Genomic DNA, 23,930 nt, shown 5'->3' with positions numbered 1-23,930 from the left:
AGGCCTTGAAAAATATTCCTTAAAAATTCCAAGCCTTATATAGGCCTTGAAAATATATTCCTTAAAAAATCCACTCCTTCCCTTCTCTTCATAAGTTAAACATATCTGGCTTTTTGTAATTATCCATGTAATTTTGGTCATTTACATACTGTGTACACAAACACGCGTACCCATATTCAATCCCATTATATATGTAAAAGGTGTTTGGTAAACTTCATTAACACCTCTTCAATATTGCATTTAATCAATAATTCGAAGTGAAGTGCGATATGAGTACTGTCACTTAACGTTGATATGCAGGCGTTTGTACACGTGTGTGAATATGTTGCTTATTCATCAATATTCGATAAGAAGGTACTTTAACTAATTGATTTATAAATGAGACGTCTATTGTACCGGTAAGGAGAAGTGATAGGTGCTGGTTGATGTAATTAATAAATGTAAATTTACATTTCAGTTCTGAGTCAGTGTAGGATGTAGTCATTAACTATTGAAAGATATCACCATTGAAGAGGTAGTTTTGTATGTAGGCGTTTTGATATTGTGCGTGAGATGCTCATTTCTCGTGTGTTGTTGCAAAACTAAGCAGATACATATCAGTATTAACTACCATGTGTCGTATCTTCCTAACTGAGACCCAAGGACTCTCATACCCAAAATAAGTATCGTTATGCACTATAAGTTGATCGCAGAAACTGAATACTATTTTGAAGTAAAAAGGGCGCTTTAATTCCGTCAGTCACTGTTTGAAGGAATTATCTTAATATATAAAAGAGCTTAGTGTTAAATGAGTGAGTGACTAACAGATCATCGCCCAGACGAAACGGATGAAGCTAGAAGCTTGAATTTTTGAGTGTGGGTTGTTGTTGATTTGTAGGCGTGAGATAAGGCTGGGTTTTTGGAAATCCGAACTAGAAGGGCACTAGAATGTAGGACATTGATAGAAAGTTAGAAAGATATACAAGAGGGTTTTTGAAAATTCGAACTATAAGTGTACTAAAAGTACTAAATTTAGTTCAAATTGTATATATATTGAACTTATATAGCTGGTATCTTGAACTTTTATATGGAATACAGTTTGCGAAATAATTTTGATGATGGAAATTGTTTAAGAAATTCGTACTTATGTGTATAAAAAATACAAAATGGTACTAAATTTGATACTATTTGCATTTAGTTGCGTGTATAGGGATGGAATGCTGAAAGTAAGAATTAGGATTATTATTGGAGTACATGGTTGAGGTGGCATTAAATCGTACTTATGTGTACGAAAAGTACTAAGTGGTTCTAAATTTGGTGCAAGTTGGATTTAGGTGACCGGATAGAGCTGGAGTCTTCAAAATGAGAATTAAAATGACTGTTGAAGTGTAGGATTGAGGTAGTTTAAGTTTAAGATTATTGGTGAAGATTTGGAAGTTCGTATTTATGTGTACGAAAAGTACTAAACGCACTAAATTTGGTACAATTTGGATTTGGGTGAACGAGAAATCTGGAAACCTAAAATTTGGAATAATGTTTGCTGTTGGAATATAGAATTGATATATGGGAGTATAGTACTTATGTGTACTAAATGGTAATATATTTGGAGTCATGGAGTCAGTTTAAAAAATGGGTAATTATGTGTACTAAATGGTACTTAGTTTAGTACAATTTAGATTTGAGTAAAAGGATAGAGATGGAAAACATATACTTGAAAATAAAATTACTGTTAGAATACAGTGTTGGAAATTCGAACTCATAAGCAGAGATGGTCTGTCAGAAACAGTGACGTAAATGACATACATTTCCGACGTATAATACATACGTCAGAAACGTCGGAAACCGACCTAAATCCATTAGGTTTTTGACAAAATAGCTATTTCCATTAATCAATTTGGGAATTACGCATGCTTTACTCAAATCCTTACAAAATTTCAAAATGTTCTTCTCAAAAAAATTTAGAAAATTTTATCAGTTCTAGTAAGGAATAGTCAGATATATGTAAAAATAATATATATTCTTGTAAATAACTGTATATGCTGATAATATTCATATAAATGACGTTTACTACGTTTATTACATTTCATACAGGTATATGACGTTTTCGACGTTTACACCTTTTTCACAGTCGAAAACCTAAAAATTCGTCTCACGGACCATCCCTGCTCATAAGTATGAAAAGTACTAAATATGGTACAATTTGGATCTAAGAGAACGGATAGGGCTGTGATCCTGAAATTTGTCATTAAAAATAGTTTTGGAGTGTGAAATTGAGAGTTTTAGAAACTCGTACTAACGTCTACGAAAAGTAATAAATGATACTAAATTTTATACAGGTGCACGGATAGAGCTGGGATCCTTAAATGTGCACTTAAGGGAACCACCCCCCCCCCCCCATTCGCGATTTTATTTTTTCAAGATTTTCAATGGGCTGGTCAATCAAAACCAATGCTTGTTAAGGTTTGTAACTTTACACATATATACTTGAAGATTTAAAATAGAAGAAAAATAATTTACAAAAAAATTTTGTTATTGTTTTGTTGTTGTTTTTTGTTATTAAAGAACAGTCCTTATTTTTGATGGCGGTCATGATAACTCCTCACTGGAACATCGGATTCCGAAAATTCCACCGGTGTTAGAAAGAGTACATGTCTGGCTCTCGTGTGAACTAGGATTATTGACTTCGCTCTAAAATTAACAAAATGGTAAACCTTTGAAAAAATATTTTTGGAAAATCGCCGATTTTTTACCAAAACCCAAGTTAAAAAATAAGGAAGATCTTCACCGATTGGCTTTATCCTAGTTCATACGATAGCTATACACTCACAGAGAAACGTGTAAAAATTTGAAGTCGATTGGGTTATTAGTTTTTGAGTTATCATTGCCCGCCATTCGCAAAAAAATGTTTAGAGAAAAACACGTTTAAAGTTTGAGAAGCCCTTCAGCCTTCACTTGATGCTGACACAATAAATCGGCTATATCTTCAAGAGTTCTTGAGATTTTCATTTGAAATTTTGTAGGGACATTCTTTAATTAGTGTAGATTCGAATTATATCAAAAACATTTTTGACCCCGAGAATGGGGAGGTCCCCTTAAGGTTATTATTGGAGTACGGTTAGAAGTCGAATTCTGAAAGTTGTCAATTAGGTTACTATGAGAGTGTAGGAAAAGTACAGAATGGTACTAAATCTGGTACAATTGGGAGAACATACAGATCTGAAATTCTTAAATTTGAACTTACGATTGCTATATGAAAGCAGGTTTGGAATATGAATACGAAAAGTACAGAATGGTACCAAATCTGGTATAATTTGCTTTTTAATGAACAGACAGAGCTGGAATTCTTAAATTTGGACTTTCGATTACTATTTGAAAGCAGGAATGAGGTACATTTGGAAATTTGTACTTATGAGTACGAAAAGTACTAAATTTGGCACAATTTGGATTTTGGTCGAATTAAGATTACTGTTAGAGTTTTGGATTGATGTAGTTTTAGAAATTCTTGCTTAGGAGTATGAAAAGTACTTAATGGTACTAAATTTGGATTTGGTTGAACCCAGAGTAGTATTGAGTTATGGCGACAACTTTGGAAAATCAAATTTATGTCTACGAATAGTAAATATAATAGAAAAAGTACTAAATTTGGATTTGGGTAACGGAGAGAGCTGCAAACCTAAAATTTAGAATGTGGGTCACTGACAGAGAGTTAGAAAGAAGTACCAAGTGGGTTTTGGAAGTAACTGGTACTAAATTTAGTGGTGGTGATGGTATAGAGGTAGTCTTAAAAATGTGTACTTATGTGTTCGAAAAGTGCTAAATGAAACTAAATGTGGACCTGTACGTATTTGCTATAATCCGATCGTTTATTACCATTTAGTGCTCTTCATACACATAAGCACTATTTTCCGAAATCTCTTTTTTTATTCTATTACACAGATTAAAAATAGTAATAGAATAAAACATTCATGGTGGAATCTACCGTACGATAAATTGAATATTAAATTTGCCATTATGTTTGCAATTCCTATAATATATGAGACTCTATAAAATATCAGTATCAGTGTGTAATATTATGCTGATTTCGTCTTTTGAAATCACGATAGATTATGAAATTTAAAACATATATAGTTATTACCCTTAAAATTAATGTTATTGAAAAGGGGTTATATTTGTCCGCTCTTTGTATAGACCCCGGATAATTTATCGTCCTATATTCATATTTCTTCCGGTTTCTTAGAAGGCTGAAAGCCTGTAAGCAGAACGTTGACTTTAGATAGTCCCCATATTGAAGTCGCAACCCATTTTTAGCTTTTTTATTCTATTGCTCATAGGAGAAAATACCCATTTTTATAGGGTTTATAGATAAACCATTTTAGTTATTATGTGGGTTCTAAAAAGGCTTGGTTCATTTGATCCGCTAAATATTGACTGATCATCTAGTTGGTTGGCCAGATTCCCTTCCCGTGTAAAATGTGGAATATTCGACTTATAATTGTGACTTCAGGAAGGACTACAAGGAATGTACAAATAAAGTTTTCAGTCCATTTCATCCCCTCAATATCATACCACCGAAAAATATAGGCTTCGCCTTTGCCATAACGGGAATGCAAAGCACTCCTCTTGGATATACTCTTAATTTATACAATCTCTGTCCTTCAGAAGTATATGCCATAGAAAGCAAAAGTGTCCATCAAAAATGGTCCATTTGGCAAATAATGACCGATTTTCATAAAATGGACCATTTTTATTCCTTGGACAATAATTTAACTCTTATCCGTGTAAAATTTAGTTATGTTCGAGTCACAACTATGGTCTCTAGGACAACCAGAAAAACGGACAAAAATAATGTGTTGGTCCATTTATTCTCCAAAATACTAAACGATTCTCCTAAATATTAACCAAAAACAATGCACGATTTCATGATGTTTGGTCCATAACTGTGGCGTGTTTACAAATTAAAATGGACAGACGGACATAGATCAAGTGACGATCGGTATACTAAAAGGTCTAGAACCAATATTTCTCGACGTTACAAACTTTTGGGCCAACACAGAGCATTTTTTGTTACCGGGGTATTAGATAACAAAAAATACAAATCAAGCACTTTAATATTTCGGGTTCGTGTGGAATCATCTTTACCTCATATTACGTTGAGGATTTCAACCGTCACACGTCATTTTAGGTATGTTCAAGGTCTTAACTCAATTTTCCAACCTGAGTGTCTGCAGTTTGATATTTCACTTTCGCCAGACAGCAGTTTGTAATAGTTTAAACGTCATATAAATGCTCCGTTCGATTTTAGCTATTGTGAATTTCAACATCATGGTGGAAGGTATAACAAGTTTGGTCCGATCGAATTTAACGAGGTTTTTAGGTTTTTTTTTGTTTCCCATCTTGAAAGTAAAATGATATTTAGACCAGGCGAACCTAATGACGTTTTTTACTTTTTATATATAGTTTATGTTCTATAGAAAGCCTCCTCATGCTTTTTATATACACACCACTATCCTACATTAGGAGTAGTTTTTATAAGGTTTCATAATTAAAGAATTATGGCAGTTATACTGGTTGAAGTTCGGAATTGTGAAAATATGTATTTTTCAGACAATATTTAAATATTTAACACTATTATGGTGCAGCAACAATGTGTAGTCGAGTTGCAGCTACATTTTATTTATTATTTAACTTCAACGCTTTACACTAACAACAAGTGCAAGAAACACAACGACAACAACATGAATATAACAAGAACACATCAACTATGATGGACGACATGATTGAGAGGTGTAGAGGTGTTGGTGGTGCATGTTATGCAAATATTGTGGATACATACCTCTCTCTCACGTTCATGGATAGAAAATGGAAAAGAGAAGAACAAACAAATGTTATTTCTTTCTACGACCATTGGTTTAAAAATGTGTTGTTGTTGCGGAACTTGGCGGAACTTTAAGTAGAACAACACAAGAACGCTGCTCACCCACACACTCTCTCGTTCATTCATTCTAAGTTATTACTGAAATTGTTATAACTTTATTTTTCACAGTTGAAAATCACGGCTGCATCGCGTTTTGTAGCTGGACAATTTATTTTTCTCCGAGGTAATAAAATTACAGTCAAGGATGGATGAAGGATGAAAATAAGTTATGCAGTGCAACAATCTTAGTTATCTATTCCAGCATGTATTTTCACTTAGTTTTAAGTGAGATTTGTTGTTGTTGAGTTTTGTTTTTTTTGTGTTGACAATTTTCTCAAGTACATTTACATTTGCATTCACCTTTACTATCGTTTCACCAAGCTGTTTCTGTATCACTTTTGTTGTTGTTGTTGTGTGTTCATACCAATTGCCTTATCTGCTTGACAGTCATTATAATCTGCACTTTAGTTTGTTTTGTTCGCATGTCTGTGTGGGTGTTCGTTTGATATGTATCTCGAGACAATGGTTGTAAACATCCTTTTGAATGGCAGGATATTGTCATCATTGCTGCGTTACTAGTCGAGGCGGTTTATTATCGTCATCCGCAGCGACATCACCGTCGTCGTCATCATCATTATCATCAGTTTCAACATTGTCTTGTTGGCCGTTTGTTGGGATATCGCCCGCACCGTCGTCGCCACCTTCTCCGCCACCACCACTACTACTAAATATATGTCTGCTCACAGGAATTATGGCGCACATGTTGGATGCCATGCAGCGAACATGTGGAGTAACAGCGTCTCGTGGCGAATCTCTGCAAAGTATTATATTTTTTGTTAAGGATCAAAAAACTCGTCAAAAAATCGTAAGTAAATATCACACCGACATATAAAAAAAAAGAACACTCATGGAGATTACAGCAGTCACAATGTGGGGTTGAACAACAATGAACAACACCCAGATGGTGTAAATATTTTTGTTTGTTTGTAGAAGTTAGAAGACAATGGACAAAAGACACGAAGAGGTTACAGAGACAATTAATTTGAAAGGACAAAACGTGGGTGGTGGGTGAGACATAAAAATTGCTGTGATTTGTAGATTCGGTGAACATTTAAGAGAATTCTAAATACAAAAATGACACAAAAGGATTGTTAGTAACAGGAGGAGAGAATTCGGTTCGGAAAAATATATTAGGAAATAGAGCTTGGAAGTATAAAATCTTTAAAAAATTTACCACAATTCTGTCATAAAACATTAATATTGTCAAGAGTGTTGTGATTTGCAGACTTGCTGAACATTTAAGAGAATTCTGAATGTAAGATAGGCAGTTAAGGATTCTTAATAACAGGATAAGAGAATTTGATTTGGACGAATACTAATGGTTTTTTTTTAAATGGAAATATAACTGTGGACTATTGTTATTTGTTCTAAGATATTTATCACAATTTCGTCGATCAAAGATTGCTGTAATTTGTAGACTTGGTTTAATATTTTAATATTTAAAAGGCTTTTCAATATATAAAAAAAATCATTTAATACTGGTTGGTAAAAGAAGGAGAGAATTGACTCGGGAAAAATGTTAAGGGGATTTTAAGAGAAAGATATAAATTAGTTGTTTTAAGATCATTGACATAATAAATATAAATCCCGCAAGTAATAATTATTTCTAAACAATCGAGGGTGGTGGCAAAGGTTATTGTAATTTGCAGACATAGACATTTAAGAAATTTTTGATATAAAAACAGATTTAAGGACATAACTGCCAGGGGACAAACATTTAAAAAGTTTTGACTCGGAAATATAATTGTTAACTACTGTTAAGAAGAAAATGCGTATTATATGTTTCAATATCTTAAAAACTCAAAATATTTGTGATTTACATTATATATTTATATAGAAAATAGAACAATTAAACGTGCTCAAGACGAGTTTAGGATGTTATGGATTTGAGATTTTTATTTTATTCGTAATTTAGAATATTTTTTGAACGTTCCATTTGAAACCCTATTTCAAGAAGTCACACATCGCCCCAACAGACATTTTCATACAGAGACAATATCACTGAGAATAAACGGATAGCAGCCATCAGAGAGACACTATATAACAATGATAACTGGAGCAAAGTTCAAACACAATAAACAATTATAAACTTCCTATTCATTCCCCCTGTAATCTGCAGATCATTAAAAAAGATGAAAACCGCGAGCGGTTTTATCTCGGCAAATCCGGTATCATTGGTATCGAGAATCCATGATGGGGAGTTACATCGAAACTGATGTAAGTTTGTTAAAAATATGTGAATACTCCCTTTAATATGTGTGTTACAAAATTTTCAAAATTATGACTCAGAAAGTGTGGAGTCATATTCTGCATTTCTTAAAATTTTCGACATAATTTTTTATCTTCGAAATATTGAATTTCAACCACATCGACTACTCCCTATGAGCATTATTGTTTCCACCAGTCAGTCCCACAGATGTAGGGAAAGTATTAAATCGACTTAAAATTGCTTAGAAAGGATATGGTTCAAATGAATTTGAGATCGGAAACCGATATTTGGACAAAAGCATATTTTTATACCCTACACAACTATGTTGTAAGATTCTTATAGTTTTGTGTGTCCCCTAATGTTTGTAACGCCGCGAAATATTGGTCATAGATCCACCTTTTAATTACCCATCAAATTGCATGGGTAAATTTTCACTCCGGGTAAACATAATTAGGAAATGAAGCCAGGGTAAGGAAAAGGATGTGCTGACCTATACTTAGCCAAGAGGGTGCAAATATCGTCATCGGACTCTTCGAGTCGTAATGTAACTGACTATGGTGAGGTACCTTGACTTGCTTGACCTGTGGTAACAATTGACTTATTGAGAGGCGAGTTCGGTGAACATTTCATTTTACGTTCGGGATGGGTTAATTGGCCGTTAATAATGTTATTAACTTTATATAACATATATGTTTTTATCAAAGATGTTTCGGGTTTAAAGTTGATCACATCGGCTTTTCAATTCGCTTCAAATTAAATTGATAAAATATTGGCCATTTGTGAGGTAGGTACCTAGATCGGATTAGATCTAGGCTTCGGACCTGGTGTAGGTTTGGTAAGGGTAGAAGGTCTTGCAAATGTTGATTCAAATCGAATAGTCCGTTCACATGATATTATACAATTATTTTTTTATACAATTATTTTTACCATTTTGTGGTAAGGTAACAGAAATAGTGGACCGATATTCCCCATCCTTAAACTTAAACTAAGTTTGGAAAAAATATTACGATATGAAAAGTTTAGACGAAATCGGTTGCTCCCTCCGAAAGTTATGGTGCGCACCAGCAGGGCAGGCAGACAGACGGGTGGACGATGGGGACGTCATCTTTGTAGGCTAGTAAAAATATTCATAAATAAATCCACGACTTAAATGTGGCCGGAAAAATATTCGTCAATAAATCCAAGCCTGAAATACGGCCGGAAAAATATTCGTCAATAAATCCGCGCCATAAATATGGCCGGAAAAATATTCGTCAATAAATCCATAGGCCCGGAAAAATTTTGTTTTTTTTTTTTTTTGTTTGATTGTTTGTTTATTGCTACAAATTTATTCAAATTTTATATTGTCCAAAAAATGGACTAAAATGGATTTATCAATTTTCTTTTTTTAAATTGTAAGTCTATCTGAAGAAGTATCTAACCTAACGGACCGATTTTAGTCTATCTTTGAACTCAATTTAGTTTACTATTTACAAACAAGAAAATCATAAAATCGGTTTTATGTAATTTCAATTTATTGTTCTCTTTACACCACCTTCAAGTTTCCCTTCAAACAACAACTACAGAGTCCTTGTTTAACATAAAAGTACTTCATTTAAATTATTATTTCTATTATTTTCATTTGCATTATTTTCTCAAGAAAGTTGTTACAACAAAATTATGAAGATTTATTTGTTTAACAACGAAGGTAAGAAGCGTTTTCAATTGTTTTCTACTTAAGCGATAACGAAACCTCTTAAAATGACCAAAAGTTAAATTGGAATTTTCGAATTTTTTAACAGAATGGAAGGGACAACGAAGGTGAAGGAATAAAAAAACAGCAAGAAAAACAAAACATTTATAAATGAATTACGACGACGAGGAGAGTACAAAGAAAACAACAAAAACACTCAACAAAGTTGAATACTTCAGTGCAACAACGAACGAATATTTTGTGGGGAAAGACAATGCCACTTTCAATGATTTTAACCTTTAAATTGACCAAGAAAATAAACAAAAAACCAACAACAACAAATGGGGAGATATTCATTTCAAAAAGTCCTTTAAAATAAAATTGTGCAAAAAAATACGAAAACATAGAAAATGAGAAAGGAGGAAAGTGAAAAAGTAAGAAAAAAAAAAAACAAAACTTAGGCATTGGAGCAAAAAAACTCATTAATCAGATACAGCAAATGTAAATTTAATTAAAACTAAGAAAGGCTGAGAGAGAGCCAGACAACCAAAATTACAGCTTAACCCAAAAATCAGTTTTAGCCAGTAAGGAAAGTTGTAAAGTCGGACTGGGCCGACTCTACGATACCCTTCACCACTTTGGGTATATTCTACATATGTATCCTAAAAGTCGTCGCCTTTTCGAAGGAACATCGACATGAAATTGAACGAAACTAAATATGTGATCTTTATCTATATCTACACATATCATTCTGCAACCTATGCTAAATTTTGTAAATCGATTTAAAGCAAACTTGACACACGCTATTCGGTATGCTGCACTAATTATAATTTAATCTCAATCAAACGCCCATTGATTGAATATATATGGGAGCTATATCTAAATCTGAACCGATTTTCACGAAACTCTGCACACATTATTCTAGACTTAATTTAGTACGCTATGCCAAAAAATCGTGCAAGTCAAAAGATTTTCAGGGACTTTGGCCTTTGGCCATTTACCTAAAATCGGGTGAAACTACATATGGGAGCTATATATATATAGGGAGCTATGAACCGATTTTAACGAAGCTTAGCACAGGTCATTCTAGACTTAATTGAGTACGCTATGCTAAATTTCGTGCAAATCGAAGAATATATAGGGTCTTTGGTGCACCATTTACATAAAATCGGACGAAAATATATATGGGAGCTATATCTAAATCTGAACCGATTTTCACGAAACTTACCACACACCATTCTAGAGTCAATTCATTACGCTATGCCAAATTTCGTGCAAATCGAAGGATATATAGGGACTTTGGTGCACCATTTACCTTAAATCGGACGAAAATGTAAATGGGAGCTATATCCAAATCTGAACCGATGTTCACGAAATTGAAGACACATCTTTATAGACCTAATTCAGTATGTTACACCGAATTTCGTGCAAATCGAAGAATATATAGGGTCTTTGGTGCACCATTTACATAAAATCAGACGAAAATATATGGGAGCTATATCTAAATCTGAACAGATTTTCATGAAACTTACCACACATTATTATATACTCAATTCATTACGCTATGCCAAATTTCGTGCAAATCGAAGGATATATTGGGACTTTGGTGCACCATTTACCTAAAATCGGACGAAAATATATATGGGACATATATCTAAATCTGAACCGATTTTCACGAAATTTAACACACATCGATCTAGGCTTAATTCAGAATGCTATGCCAAATTTCGTGCAAATCGAAGAAGGATAGACTATGCTCGGAAAAAATATTCGTCAATAAATCCACGCCTTGAGTAGACTCGGAAAAAATATTCGTCAATAAATCCACGCCTTGTGTAGGCTCGGAAAAAATATTCGTCAATAAATCCACGCCTTGAGTAGACTCGGAGAAAATATTCCTCAATAAATCCACGCCTTGTGTAGGCTCGGAAAAAATATTCGTCAATAAATCCACGCCTTGCGTGGGTTCGGAAAAAAGATTCGTAAATAAATCCACGCCTTGTGTAGACTCGGAAAAAATATACGTCAATAAATCCACGTCTTGTGTAGGCTCGGAAAAAATATTCTTCAATAAATCCATGCCTTATATAGGGCCGGAAAAAATATTCATAAAAAATCCGCGCCTTTTATATGTTGAGAACAAATTTTTTTTAACAAATGTGCGTCTATTACAGCTTCCAAGTGTTGCAGACGTAACAACAAATTTAATATGCATTCCTCCCTATAGTAAAGGGGATAAAAAATTACCAAAAAAAAGATTATACCATAAAAATTAAAGGAAGGAAACGGAAATTGAATTGGGTCCGACAAAAAATGTGCTCATAATTTATAAACTGGTACTAAAACAGGTAAATATTTACAGCAACAGAAAAGAAACAAAATAAGGTAAATAAATTATACAGGCAGATAAAGATTTATTAATTAAAATGTGTTAGTGGGGTCAGGTCATAGACACACAATAAGGTCAAGTTTAGCTTTCCCTAAGTCGCTTTCCCCCATCACATCGGCCGAAAGCAGTAATAAAACCATTAACATTAAAAACTAAGAACATGAATAAGTGAAATATAACAGGACGGACAAGAAATGAAGCCACAACGAAGCAGCAGCAGCATCATCATTACGATTATCATTATTTGGAAGGATAACATTTGAGGTAAGACACATAGAAAGAAAAAAAAAAACGCCAGTATGCAGCATCCACGTTATTTTCCTGGTGGTAACACCGAATAATAAAAGTGAAAGCAACATGAAATTGTTATTAAAATGTTTTCACTTACCTGTGACTTTGAACGCATAGTCGGCTGGTATTTTCTTCGGATTTTTCTGGGACAGCAAACGCACAGGATTCGTACAAAAGCTCTGCAATTAAAGAAGAGGAAGAAAATTATATGTAGGCATGTGTGTGTAAGTTAAGGAAAATTAGAAATCATTTCTCATAATTTATTTCTTCTTCTTGTTGTGGCAGTTAACAGTAACTGATGTGTTTGTTTGCCCACGATGTATGTTTGTATCCACTCAAGTGGAAATCAAGTGCTTGCTGAGCAAGGATAAGGCATGGCAAAAGAAAATCAGTTTTTATTTTCTTTATGGGTTTTACTTTGGTCAAGGAGAAATATAATTTAGTTTATGCTCAAGGACAAATATGTTAATATATCATTTCCTGGTGTCCACAAGCATGAACGGACGAACGATATATTATGAAAACACGTGCCGTTCGTTTTTTTTTGTTTGTTGGCTGGTCAGCATTATTACCAGAAGGGAAGGCGAAGGTTAGTCTTGTTGTCATGATTTATGTAGCCTCGTAATAATTCATTGTTAAATAAACTTTTCTAAGAAATTAAAAGTTGAATGTGTGTAATTTATTAATCGTCTCAGTTTAAAACTTATGATAATTCGAACATAAATTCTATTTTAACACTAGAAAGCCGAAGGCGGTCATTTTGACCGCTTTCCAATTTCAAGTACAAAAGCAACTGTACATTTAATGACACTTTTATTTTAAATTTGGTGATTTGTTTATAATAAACGTAATTCTATGAGATACAAAAAGTCACCAAATTTTAAAAAAAAGTGTCATTAAATGCACAGTTGCTTTTTTACTTGAAATTGGAAAGCGGTCAAAATGACTGCCTTCGGCTTTCTAGTGTTAATGAGATACAACTTTTGATTTGAACGACTACGAACCGACAATTGATGATTTAGGTACAGTACCAAAGAATGGCCTTACGTTTTGATCCATTGCTAGTAAGGTCAAATTATTTCACGTATGCAGGCAATAGGTTATACATATATATATATATATATATATATATGTATTTATACCCTACACAACTATATTGTCATGGTGTTATAGCTTTGTGCAGCCTCACGCCGCGTTTGTAACGCCGCGAAATTATGGTCCTAGACCACCGATCGTCATATCTCGACTAGCTGAGTCGATCTAGACATGTGTGTCCGTCCGTCTGTCCATTATAATTTGTAAACACGATACAGGCCAAATTTATGGACCAATCTTCACGAAATTGTGCATGTAGGATTGGTTCTGGCCAATGAAGGCCCCTATTGTTTATGATACAGATAGGTTAATATTTAGGGGATGAAATGGACCAAATACTTAGTTTTTGTCGGTTTTTCTGGTCGCTCCAGAGGCCGCAATTATGGCCCAAAAATCATGGAGAAGGGGATTGGGCCAAAGAATAAGCTTGCCTGTTTTCATAAAGATCGGTCATTATTTAGCGGTTTAAATGGACCCTGATTGTTGTGTAAAAAATTACAAAATTTCTATTCTATGGTGTAGTCCGGTCCGGAAGGATTTGGACCGAGAAGTTAATATAATATCCAAGAGGAGTGGTTGTCATTTAAATTGATACCAATTATATTGTCGTATGTACTCGGATGTGGGAGTTACACATAAATAGCAACCCATTACCACACTACAGGGCGAAAATATAACTCTGATCGCTTTGAAATTTTCCATGAGGTTCCAGTTATGGTCGAAGACAACGCCTATAATTTTCGGTGATGATCAGATTATAATTTTTGGATGAAGTGGACCGAAAACTTAATTTTTTGTGTTTTTTTCGAGTCGATCTGTAGGCTACAATTAAAAGCCCAACATCACAACATAACCCACGGTAAAGGTAATCTGGACAAGTAGGGGAGACTGGGGCACCTTCGGTTTTAATACGCCACACAATGTTTGAATTATAGGGCTTTATTTTCTAGAGGCGGACGTTTACATCTCAATGTCGCACACACCATCAGAAATAGGGGTTTTCTATCGCATTTTCGTCAATATAAGCACGTTTGATCTTATATATGCAATTTTGAACCATATTTAAGGATTAGTTTTAAAGACAAACTCAAAAACATTTTAAGGAAATAATATTGCACAATCTGTATATGGCCGAATGTGCCCCACTTTAAAATGCCGAATGTACCCCGAATGTACTTTATATAGTTTTTTTTTCATTTTTTTCAATCAGTTTTGTAAAAACATTATATTTTTAAATATTTCTTTAATAATACACATCGTAGTTAACCATTTTTTAATAATATTGTCTTAAAAATTTAAAAAATTTTATACACGAAATACTTACGAAATGGAATTGAAATATTACAGAAACATCTATAAAAATACAAAAACCTATGTATCTAAATAAGCTTATTAGCTAGAAATTCCAAACTTTGTGTCAGTTATTTATTTCGATATTCGATACCTATGTATCGAAACTAGTGATGTACGGTGAGAGCTTCATATCGAAAACGCGATTGCCGAAGGTGCCCCGATGCCGAAGGTGCCCCAGTCTCCCCTACAGCCACCGTCTACTGAATATTAGAAATATTTTTTGACATCTAGTCGGTCAAGAGGGTGCAAATATCGCGAAATATTGCCCAAGCTCTGAATATAGAACCACAGAAAGTTAGATTTTCGTGGACTTTGTATAGGGTATCATATGGTCGGCTCCGACTATACTGCTCCATTCACGGTTTTTTATTATGTTTTTACCCTTCAACACACTGAAATATTATGTATTTGTGCATATGTTTGTAAGAGGCATAGAATCACTTTCTGAATCGATTTATGCATGTCCGTTCCTCCGTCCGTCTGTCAGTCTGTAGATGTTAAATTGTAAACAAAGTACAGGTCGCATTTATGACCCGATTTAGATGAAATTTGGCACAGCTCACTTACTTGACCCAAGGACGAACCCTATTGAAATTGAAGAAAATCGATTCAGATATACAGGGTTGCCCATATTCGACGGACCCATGTTTTTTTTTTTTTTTAATCAAAGAAAAAATAAAAATTTGGCGGTTGGCAATGTTAATCATTTAATTTGTTCCAAGTAGATTTGTTTACATCAATTTTTGAATATGATATCTCTCAAATGGCCACCTCTGGCGTTGATGACGTATTGTGCCCTTTTTGCTGCATTTTCCATCGTTTTTGCCAATATTTCGGCTGGAATAGGGGCTATTTCTTCACGAATGTTGTCCTTGAGCTCTTGGCTTGTTAACGTAAACCTTTGACTTCAAATATCCCCACAAGAAGAAGTCAGGCGGCGTCAAATCGGGCGAACGCGGTGGCCAGTCCAAATCACCACTTTTCGACATCAAACGGCCCGGAAACAAATTCTTCAGAAAATCGATTGTTATGCGACTTGAGTGCGGTGGAGCGCCGTCTTGTTGAAACCAGAACTGCCCCATACGCTTTCGACGAATAATTGGCATCACAAAATTGGTCATCATGTCGCGATAACGCTCCTGATTGATGGTAACAGCATGGCCATTTTCATTTTGGAAGAAAAACGGCCCAATGACCGTTTTCGCACTAACGCCGCACCAAACTGTGACTTTTTCGTCATGAAGTGGCACTTCTTGAATCTCCTGAGGATTTTCAGTGGCGTAAAAACGGCAATTTTGCTTATTTACGGTTCCATTCAATGTGAAATGGGCTTCATCGGACATGATAATTTTGTTCCAAAATTGCTCATCATCTTCGGCCATTTCGATGACTCGTTGGGCCCATTCCAATCGACGAGGCTTGTCCGCAGGCAACATACTTTGCGTCAATTGAATTTTGTACGGGAACAAATGCAAATCAATGCGAATAATCCGTTGTAAAGTGGACCGAGCCATGCCCAACTGCTGAGAACGGCGTTTTTGGGATGTTCTTGGGGACCTCTCAACACTGGCTCGTACGGCAGCGGTTTTCTCGGCCAATCGCCTTGATCGACTTTTATATGACCTCTTCGGATTAGAAAGAGCCTAACCAGTCGAAAATTTTTCGTATAAACGCTTAATGGTGTTCTCAGAAGGCGCACTTCTCACATTTTTTAATGTTTTCACAATTGACTTCTTCTGTTGAATGTAAATTTAAACTATTTCAAAGCGCTCGCTTGGCATGTATTGGTTCATGGTAAAAATCTGCTTGGACTGACGCTTCAAACGCGGTATGTCATTAAGCGATGTGACATCTCTGTCAAAAGTTATGGCGTTGCCAGATGGGTCCGTCGACTATGAGCAACCCTGTAGCTCTCGTATATAGTTTCGTCCGATTTAAAGTTTATGGGGCACAAAAGTCCCTATATAACTTTTAATTTGCATGGAATTTGGCATAGAGTTCTGAATTAGGTCCAAAATGATGTCTGCCAAGTTTCGTGAAAATCGGTTAAAATTTTGATATATCTCCTATATATAGTTTTGTCCGATTTTATGTGAATGGTGTACCAAAGTCCCTATATATCTTTCGATTACCAATCCAGTCCCTCACAAAATATTGAGATGTATATACCTATGATAGGTCCTTAATGTGGGCCCAATAAGGAATGAAATATTACAGACGTACTTATAAACTATAACTGATTTGTTAACACATATGTTAAAGGATACATTTTCCGATGAAACGCTGGACGATTTTTCTGGTCCTACACCCTACAAAATCTTTATAGAAATCATAATCGTCTCAAAAAGTGATTATAAATGTAATCATAAGTACTCCAATATACTGCACCAGAATGTCGTGTAGAACATAAAAATATAACGATGGGCCTAAAAAAGAGTATCGTATGTATCTATATTGATAGTTCTCGTCATGCTTTCAACTTCTGTGGTGTTATATTTCTATGTTATTTGCAACCTTTTCACCAAAGGAATATCAATTTCGAAATTATCTAAAAGTACAAACTTTCCCATCCAGGGCTATAAGAAAGAAATTTGCAAAAAAATGTTCTATTGACAAATTTCCATTCTCATTATTTCTTATCATTTGTCAATGTGGCAGCAATGTTTTCTCTCTTTTTGAGCCCCACACATTTTTGTTAGCTGTTTTATGGTTTTAGTGGTCTGTTTTGTTTTTTGGTAATCGCTGTCATGAAAAAATATTGTTGCCATCAGACTGATGCTGTGGTTGGAAATGTTCTTTTACGCAACATCGTTGGTGTCTAGCTCATTTGTTTCGTTTGCTGGAGAAGAAGTATTGCTGGGGGACTATCAACCAACAACCTCTCTTTGGTTTGGCATATTTGCATAATTTTGAAATGTGTTGTCTAATGGAATGCTTTGCTTTGGGGGGTATTCGAATTTTAATGTTTGCAACTGCGCCCCCTCTATCCGAGCCATCTTAATTTTTTCAACCCACAACAAATTGTGGCAGCAAGGACCATTTTATGCCAATTATTTTATACAGCACTTGCTAAGGGGAGGGATGGACTACGATATATAATGTAGGAAAAAATTGCCACACGGACCAAAAATATGCAAGCATATAGGGGAGGAAACACAAGTGTTGACCACATTTCCTGCTCTGCAATAACATTTAAACGTTTTGATGTGGCTGTGCAAGCTAATTGTAACATTATGATTATGGTTTTTCAAAATGGAACTGTGTGGGGGCATGTGCTTTGAAAGGGAAATCGTGGCAAGTTAAATAGCAAGCTATGTTCGCCTTTGCCAATGGCTATAAAAAATATCATTGCAGAAAAATGAAATTACTTTATTCTCCCTGTATTTTCAGTTTATTAAATATAATATGATTGAGTAAATGGAAATGTTATGACAAAATTGAATACAGATGTATGCCAGATTTCATTTAATTTAATCAAACATATTTTGAATGTGATTGAATGTCAGCTGCAGGAGAACATATGAAGTCAATGTTATACAATGATTGATGGTCAACAAGGGCAAGGGATGTGATATTTACGAAATGTTATATCACTGGTATAGAGTGATAAAAAAAGATATAGAAAGCTAAAAAAATCACATACACAGTTGTTGCAGGGCACCTTTATGCCATCGTCGGACTTGCACATTGTCGGTCATGGACTTAAATCCTAGGATAATAACATCATCTTAGTTTCAGCGGTGGCTAATATCGATATAGACTGGTGAGAGAAGTTAATTGAGGGCACATCAGACATAAGACGTATAATCACAACGAAACAAATTGGGATACTAGAAGGACTTCTCATTGAAGACCAGTTCATCTTCACGTAGAAGATAAATGGGTCTTTGCCATTACGTCTTCTCATAGAAAACACATAGATGTCCACAAGGATGACTCAGAGAAGGACTTCTCATAGGACACCAGAAGTACTTATCTTAGAAGACAAAATTTCTTCCAATAAAACACCTGAAGGCTTTCTCACAGGAGACTAGACATTCTCCTCATACAAAACCTGAAGTTCTTCTCATAGAAGGTTAGATGGTCTTCAAAGAAGGTCTTTTTATAGAAGATCAGAACATCATCTTGTAGAAGACCAGAAAGTTTTCTTGTCGAAACCACGAAGGCCTTCTTGTAAAAGACCAGAAAGTCTTCTTGTCGTAGCCCTGAAGGCCTTCTTATAAAAGACCGGGAAGTCTTCTCATAGAATACAGAAAGATTTCACATAGAAGCATTAAAGGTCTTCTCATAGTAGGCCAGACGGTCTCCTCATAGTAGGCCAGAAGATCTTCTCAAGATAATGGAAGACTGGATTGTATTCGTGTAGAGGATTAGATCGTCTTATCATTGAAGTCCACAAAGACTTCTCAAAGAATACCAGAAGGACTGGCCGTTTTCTTATAGAAGACCTGAAATTGTTCTTATAGAACTCTAGAAAGTCTTCTCATAGAATGAAATACATTATTCTCATAGAAGGCTAGACGGTCTCCTCATAGAAGGTCAAAAATTATTCTCATAGAAGGTCAGAAATTCATCTTTAGGTCAGAAGAACAGAACGTCATCATATTGAAGACCAAAAAGACTTCTTGTCGAAAACCTGAAGGTCTTCTTTAAAAGGCCTGGAACACTTCTCATATAATATATGAATGTCTTCTTGTAGAATCCGGAGGTATTTCTCATAGAAGCCTAATAGGACTTCTCATAGAAGCCTAATAGGACTTCTCATAGAAGTCCAGATGGACTTCTCTTTGAACACCTGAAAGACTTCTTATAGATGGCCTGAAGGTTTTCTCGTAGTAGGCTAAAAGGTCTACCCATAGAAGGCTAGAAGATCTTCCCATAGAAGGCCACAAAGTCTTCTCATATAAGAAGGACAGAAGGTCATCTAATTGAAGGTCACAAGGTCTTCGTAACAAGACTAGTAGCTCCTCTTATAGAGGACCATAAGGTAATCTTTTTGAAGAATATTAAAGAAATCCTCTGAGACTATACTTCTAGGATTACTTCTCATAGAAGGACAGAAAGTTTTTGACTTGAAGGTCACAAGGTCTTCTTATAGAAGACCAGAAGCTTCTCCTATAGATCATTGGAAAGTCATCTAATTGAAGAATATAAAATAAATCTCCCTAGAGTTCTATAAGAAGTCATCCGAGGGATTTTTGTACAGGTCTAGGATGACTTCTTGTTGATGTCCGGAATGACCCCTTATAGAATGCCAGAAGGTCTTATATCTCATGGTAGATCTAGGATATGCTGGTCTTCTATGGGATGGTCTTCGTATGCAATACTCAAATATGTTATTTTTAAGGATGTCAGGATGTATTCTTATGAAAGAGCAGAAGGAATACCTGAATGCATTATAGAAAAACAAATGTTCTGAATAGAGGAGTTTGGAAAGGAAGTCTTCTATTACAGAACCAGAACCAGAGCGTTTTCGTCAAGAAAAGAAGAAGATTCTCCTATAGAAGACTTGATGGTCGTATAGAAAGAGAGACCGGAAAAAAGATCTTCTTGTATAGAAGTCCAAAGTTCGCCATATAGAATACCAAATATACTTTTATAGATCGAAACCCGAAATTCTTCTGGAAGACTAGAGGAACCAGAAAAGCAGAAACGCCCTCATAAAAGACCAAAAAGTCATTTCGAGGATGGTAAATATGTTCCTGAAGATTTGAAATCGAAGTGATAGACTAGAAGAGTATATTTGTATAAAATAATCATAAAAGTCTTCTCGAGAACGTTTAATGTGCCCTTTCAAAGGAATCCACATTAAAATTCCATAACGGGTGCCAGAAGATTTGAATTAAAAAAAACTCCAAATAAAATTTGATTCTACTCACCTCCGAAAATCTCGACTCCAACACGCATAAATAACCGGATTCATGCCAGAATTAAACCAACCCAACCATGTTACCACGGCCGATACAGTCTCCTCGTGTTCTATGCATTCCATGCAAAATCCCGATAATAGATTTACTACGAAAAATGGCAGCCAACAAACGATGAAGACACCCATTACTATTCCCAACGTTTTCGCCGCTTTTTTCTCCTTGGCGAATTTGGCCAATTTCCTTGACCATGAGAAATTCTTTCCGCCCATATGGCGATGCCGAGCCAAACCATTGTTGTGCAATGCCGATAGCGGTTCATCATCTGGCTCTTCCGGCGTAGATGTGGTGGTGCCCGCATTACTGTGATTATGATGCGATGTGCGATGATGATGATGGACATGCGGATGATGTTGAGAGCCACCACTGGGACCGCCGCCCAGTGAACCGTGCAGCGCCTGATGGTGAGAGCTGGTGGATGGTTCTCGTGTGGTACCGCCGCGATGTATACGCAACGTCAACTGCAATTCACCGGAGGCCATTAGCACCTGTTTCGTGCCGATCTTCAGTGAACGCGTCTGTATCACTGCCGCTCGATAAATGCGGCAATATGTAAATACCATCACGAGGAGCGGCAGGTAAAATGAGATAGTCGAGGAGAACACCAAATAGCCCAAGTGTTCCGTAAAGGTACACTTGTAGGCTGGCATCTCACCATCACGGGCTGCCCGCCACCACAGTATAGCCGGAAAACTGATGGCACTGGAGCACACCCATACCGCACAGATTAGCGATGCGGCCCGCTTCACAGTCATACGCATGGGATATGAAAACGGATCTGTTATGGCCCAGTAGCGGTCCAGTGATATGACACATAGATTGAGAATGGAAGCCGTGCTGAAGAGCACATCGAGTGACCTCCAGATATCACACCAATCGGTACCGAAGAACCACGTATTCTCCAGGACCTCGTACAGTGCCGAAAAAGGCATCACAACCAAACCGACCAAACAGTCAGCCACCGCCAGACTGGTGATAAAATAATTGGTGGCCGTGTGCAGGTAACGCTCTCTTATGACGGCCAGTATGACCAGTGAGTTGCCAAAGACAGTGGCGAAGGAGAAGAGGAAGAGAAACGATAGCAGGCTGACACGATCATTGGATAGAGATGTGAGAAATTCCGACAAATCCGGTTCTTGAGGTATGCTGGTGCTGTTGAAGGGATCCGCAGGTGTTGTGGCGAATGATTCCGCCGTGATGGTTGGTGCGGTGCTTGATATGGTTGATGAGATGGCGTCGCCGTGTTCCACGAAGCCATTGAAATAGTAGAACAGGTCATCGGAAATATTGTAGCTGGAGTAGAAGGGGGGTGATGGGGTAATTGGCGCAGAAGAACCGATTGCGGCGGTGTTGTTGTGATTGTCATTTCGTGTAAAGGCGGGTGTATGGGATAATGTTGCTGCTGCTGCTGCTCCGGATGAGGGGTAATATTGTGCAGACATGTGCGGTTGTTGTTGTTCGTGTTTTGTGCCAGCGTCCGATTTGTGCTCGGAAGTGTGTGCCTGTTCCATTGTGTTAAAGGCTCTCGGTATGGACGCGGCCAATGGTTGTAACAGGGCGGCATATTCCCAATAGGGTACGGAACTGTTGACGGCACTGGCGATGCTGTTGTAGTGTGTTGTTGTAACGTTTCCAATGTTACCGATTGCATTATTCATTATCATTTGTCATTTATGTAAAAGACGAAATTTTGTTTTCGTGGTTCTCACTCTTGATCTCGGGGTTTGCTATGTGTCTGTGTCGACTTGTTCGGTCGTTGTTGCCTCTGATTGGTTGTGGAATTTTTCTCAGTAAATTTTAATGCAGGCTATTATTTGTATAGCCAATTGGATGCAAATTCGGAAGTCTGGCTGGATGCATTGTTGTTGGTTTCATGTTTATAGGTATAATCTGAAATGAGACAAAAAAATTAAAAATCAAAAATAAGCGTTTTTTTGTTTTTTTTCTTTTTTTTTTCTTTTTTTATTTCTGAAGGATTAAATATTTCCCCATCCTATTGGAACCCAACCTTAAACCATAAAATATTTTCGATTCTAAACTTTCACAAATCTCTTCTTGCCATAGTTACTTTGATGCATTACTTTTCGCTTCTCTTCTTCTTCCTATCATAACTTTTTGATTCCCATTGCTGCATTATTATCCATACTTAGTCTTCTCTTAAAAATAAGACACAATTTTTGCTGACGCATTTATTTGTTAGAAACTTGTTTGAGTGTGTGTCCTTTTCCTATTTTCTCACTATGTCATTGGAAAGGGAAAACTAACTGCCGGAAACATAATCCAATTTGAAAAGAAAACTTATTTTTAATATTCACCATGAAAAGTTGCAGCAGCAGCATTGATTCGATTGCCACCACCACCACCAACATCGACAAGTTATCGACAAATTAATGTCGGAAATTGAAAAATGTCTCCTTGAAAGACACAAATCGAATGGAAATTGAATTTTCGATAGAAATACTTTTTAAATAGAATTTTTTTGTATTTTTAGTGCTGAAGGTGGAATGTGGGATGAGCAGGAAATGATAAAGGAGGAAGGTGAAAAAAATCATAGAAATCACCGTATTTAAAATAAGGTATTCGAGGAGAACACCATATAACCCAAATATTCCGTAAAGGTACACTTATAGGCTGGCATCTACCCATCACGAGCTGTCCGCCATCACATTATAGCCGGACAGCTGATGGCACTGAAGCACATCCATACCACACAAATTAGCCGAGTCACAATCATGCGCATGGGATATGAAAACGGATCGGTAATGACCCCGTAGCGGTCCAGAGATATGTCACATAAATAGCATCTATCTGTAGAGCGTCAATGATAGGTCCTACATATTGTATTTATAACCTTCATCACACTGTGGTACAGGGTATTTGTGCATATGTTTGTAACAGGCAAAAGGAAACGAGATAGACGCATGGTTCCTTTTGAGAATATGCATAGAATCACTTTCTGAGTCGATTTATGCATGTCCGTCCGTCCGATCGTCCGTTCGTCTGTCTGTCGATGTTAAATTGTAAACAAAGTACAGGTCGCA

General features: G+C 36.1%; 1 protein-coding gene across 1 annotated transcript; it reads right to left on the bottom strand.

The window, feature by feature from the left end:
• Positions 1 to 6,617: 6,617 nt before the first annotated feature.
• On the bottom strand, positions 6,618 to 22,547 carry LOC133332312 (dopamine receptor 2-like). The gene is made up of 3 exons (XM_061540713.1): positions 20,842 to 22,547; positions 12,612 to 12,693; positions 6,618 to 6,707 (listed from the first exon to the last, which is right to left on the bottom strand). Exons 1-3 carry the CDS (start codon positions 22,545 to 22,547, stop codon positions 6,618 to 6,620), a joined length of 1,878 nt encoding a protein of 625 aa, XP_061396697.1.
• Between the last annotated feature and the right edge of the window lie 1,383 nt (positions 22,548 to 23,930).

This window comes from Musca vetustissima, unplaced genomic scaffold, assembly GCF_032173495.1.
Source record: "Musca vetustissima isolate MV318-11 ecotype Yass unplaced genomic scaffold, APGP_CSIRO_Mvet_v1 utg134477, whole genome shotgun sequence".
Classification (NCBI taxonomy): domain Eukaryota; kingdom Metazoa; phylum Arthropoda; class Insecta; order Diptera; family Muscidae; genus Musca; species Musca vetustissima.
The sequence above is the reverse complement of the archived record's forward strand: the minus strand, read 5'-3'. Positions and strand labels throughout refer to the sequence as shown.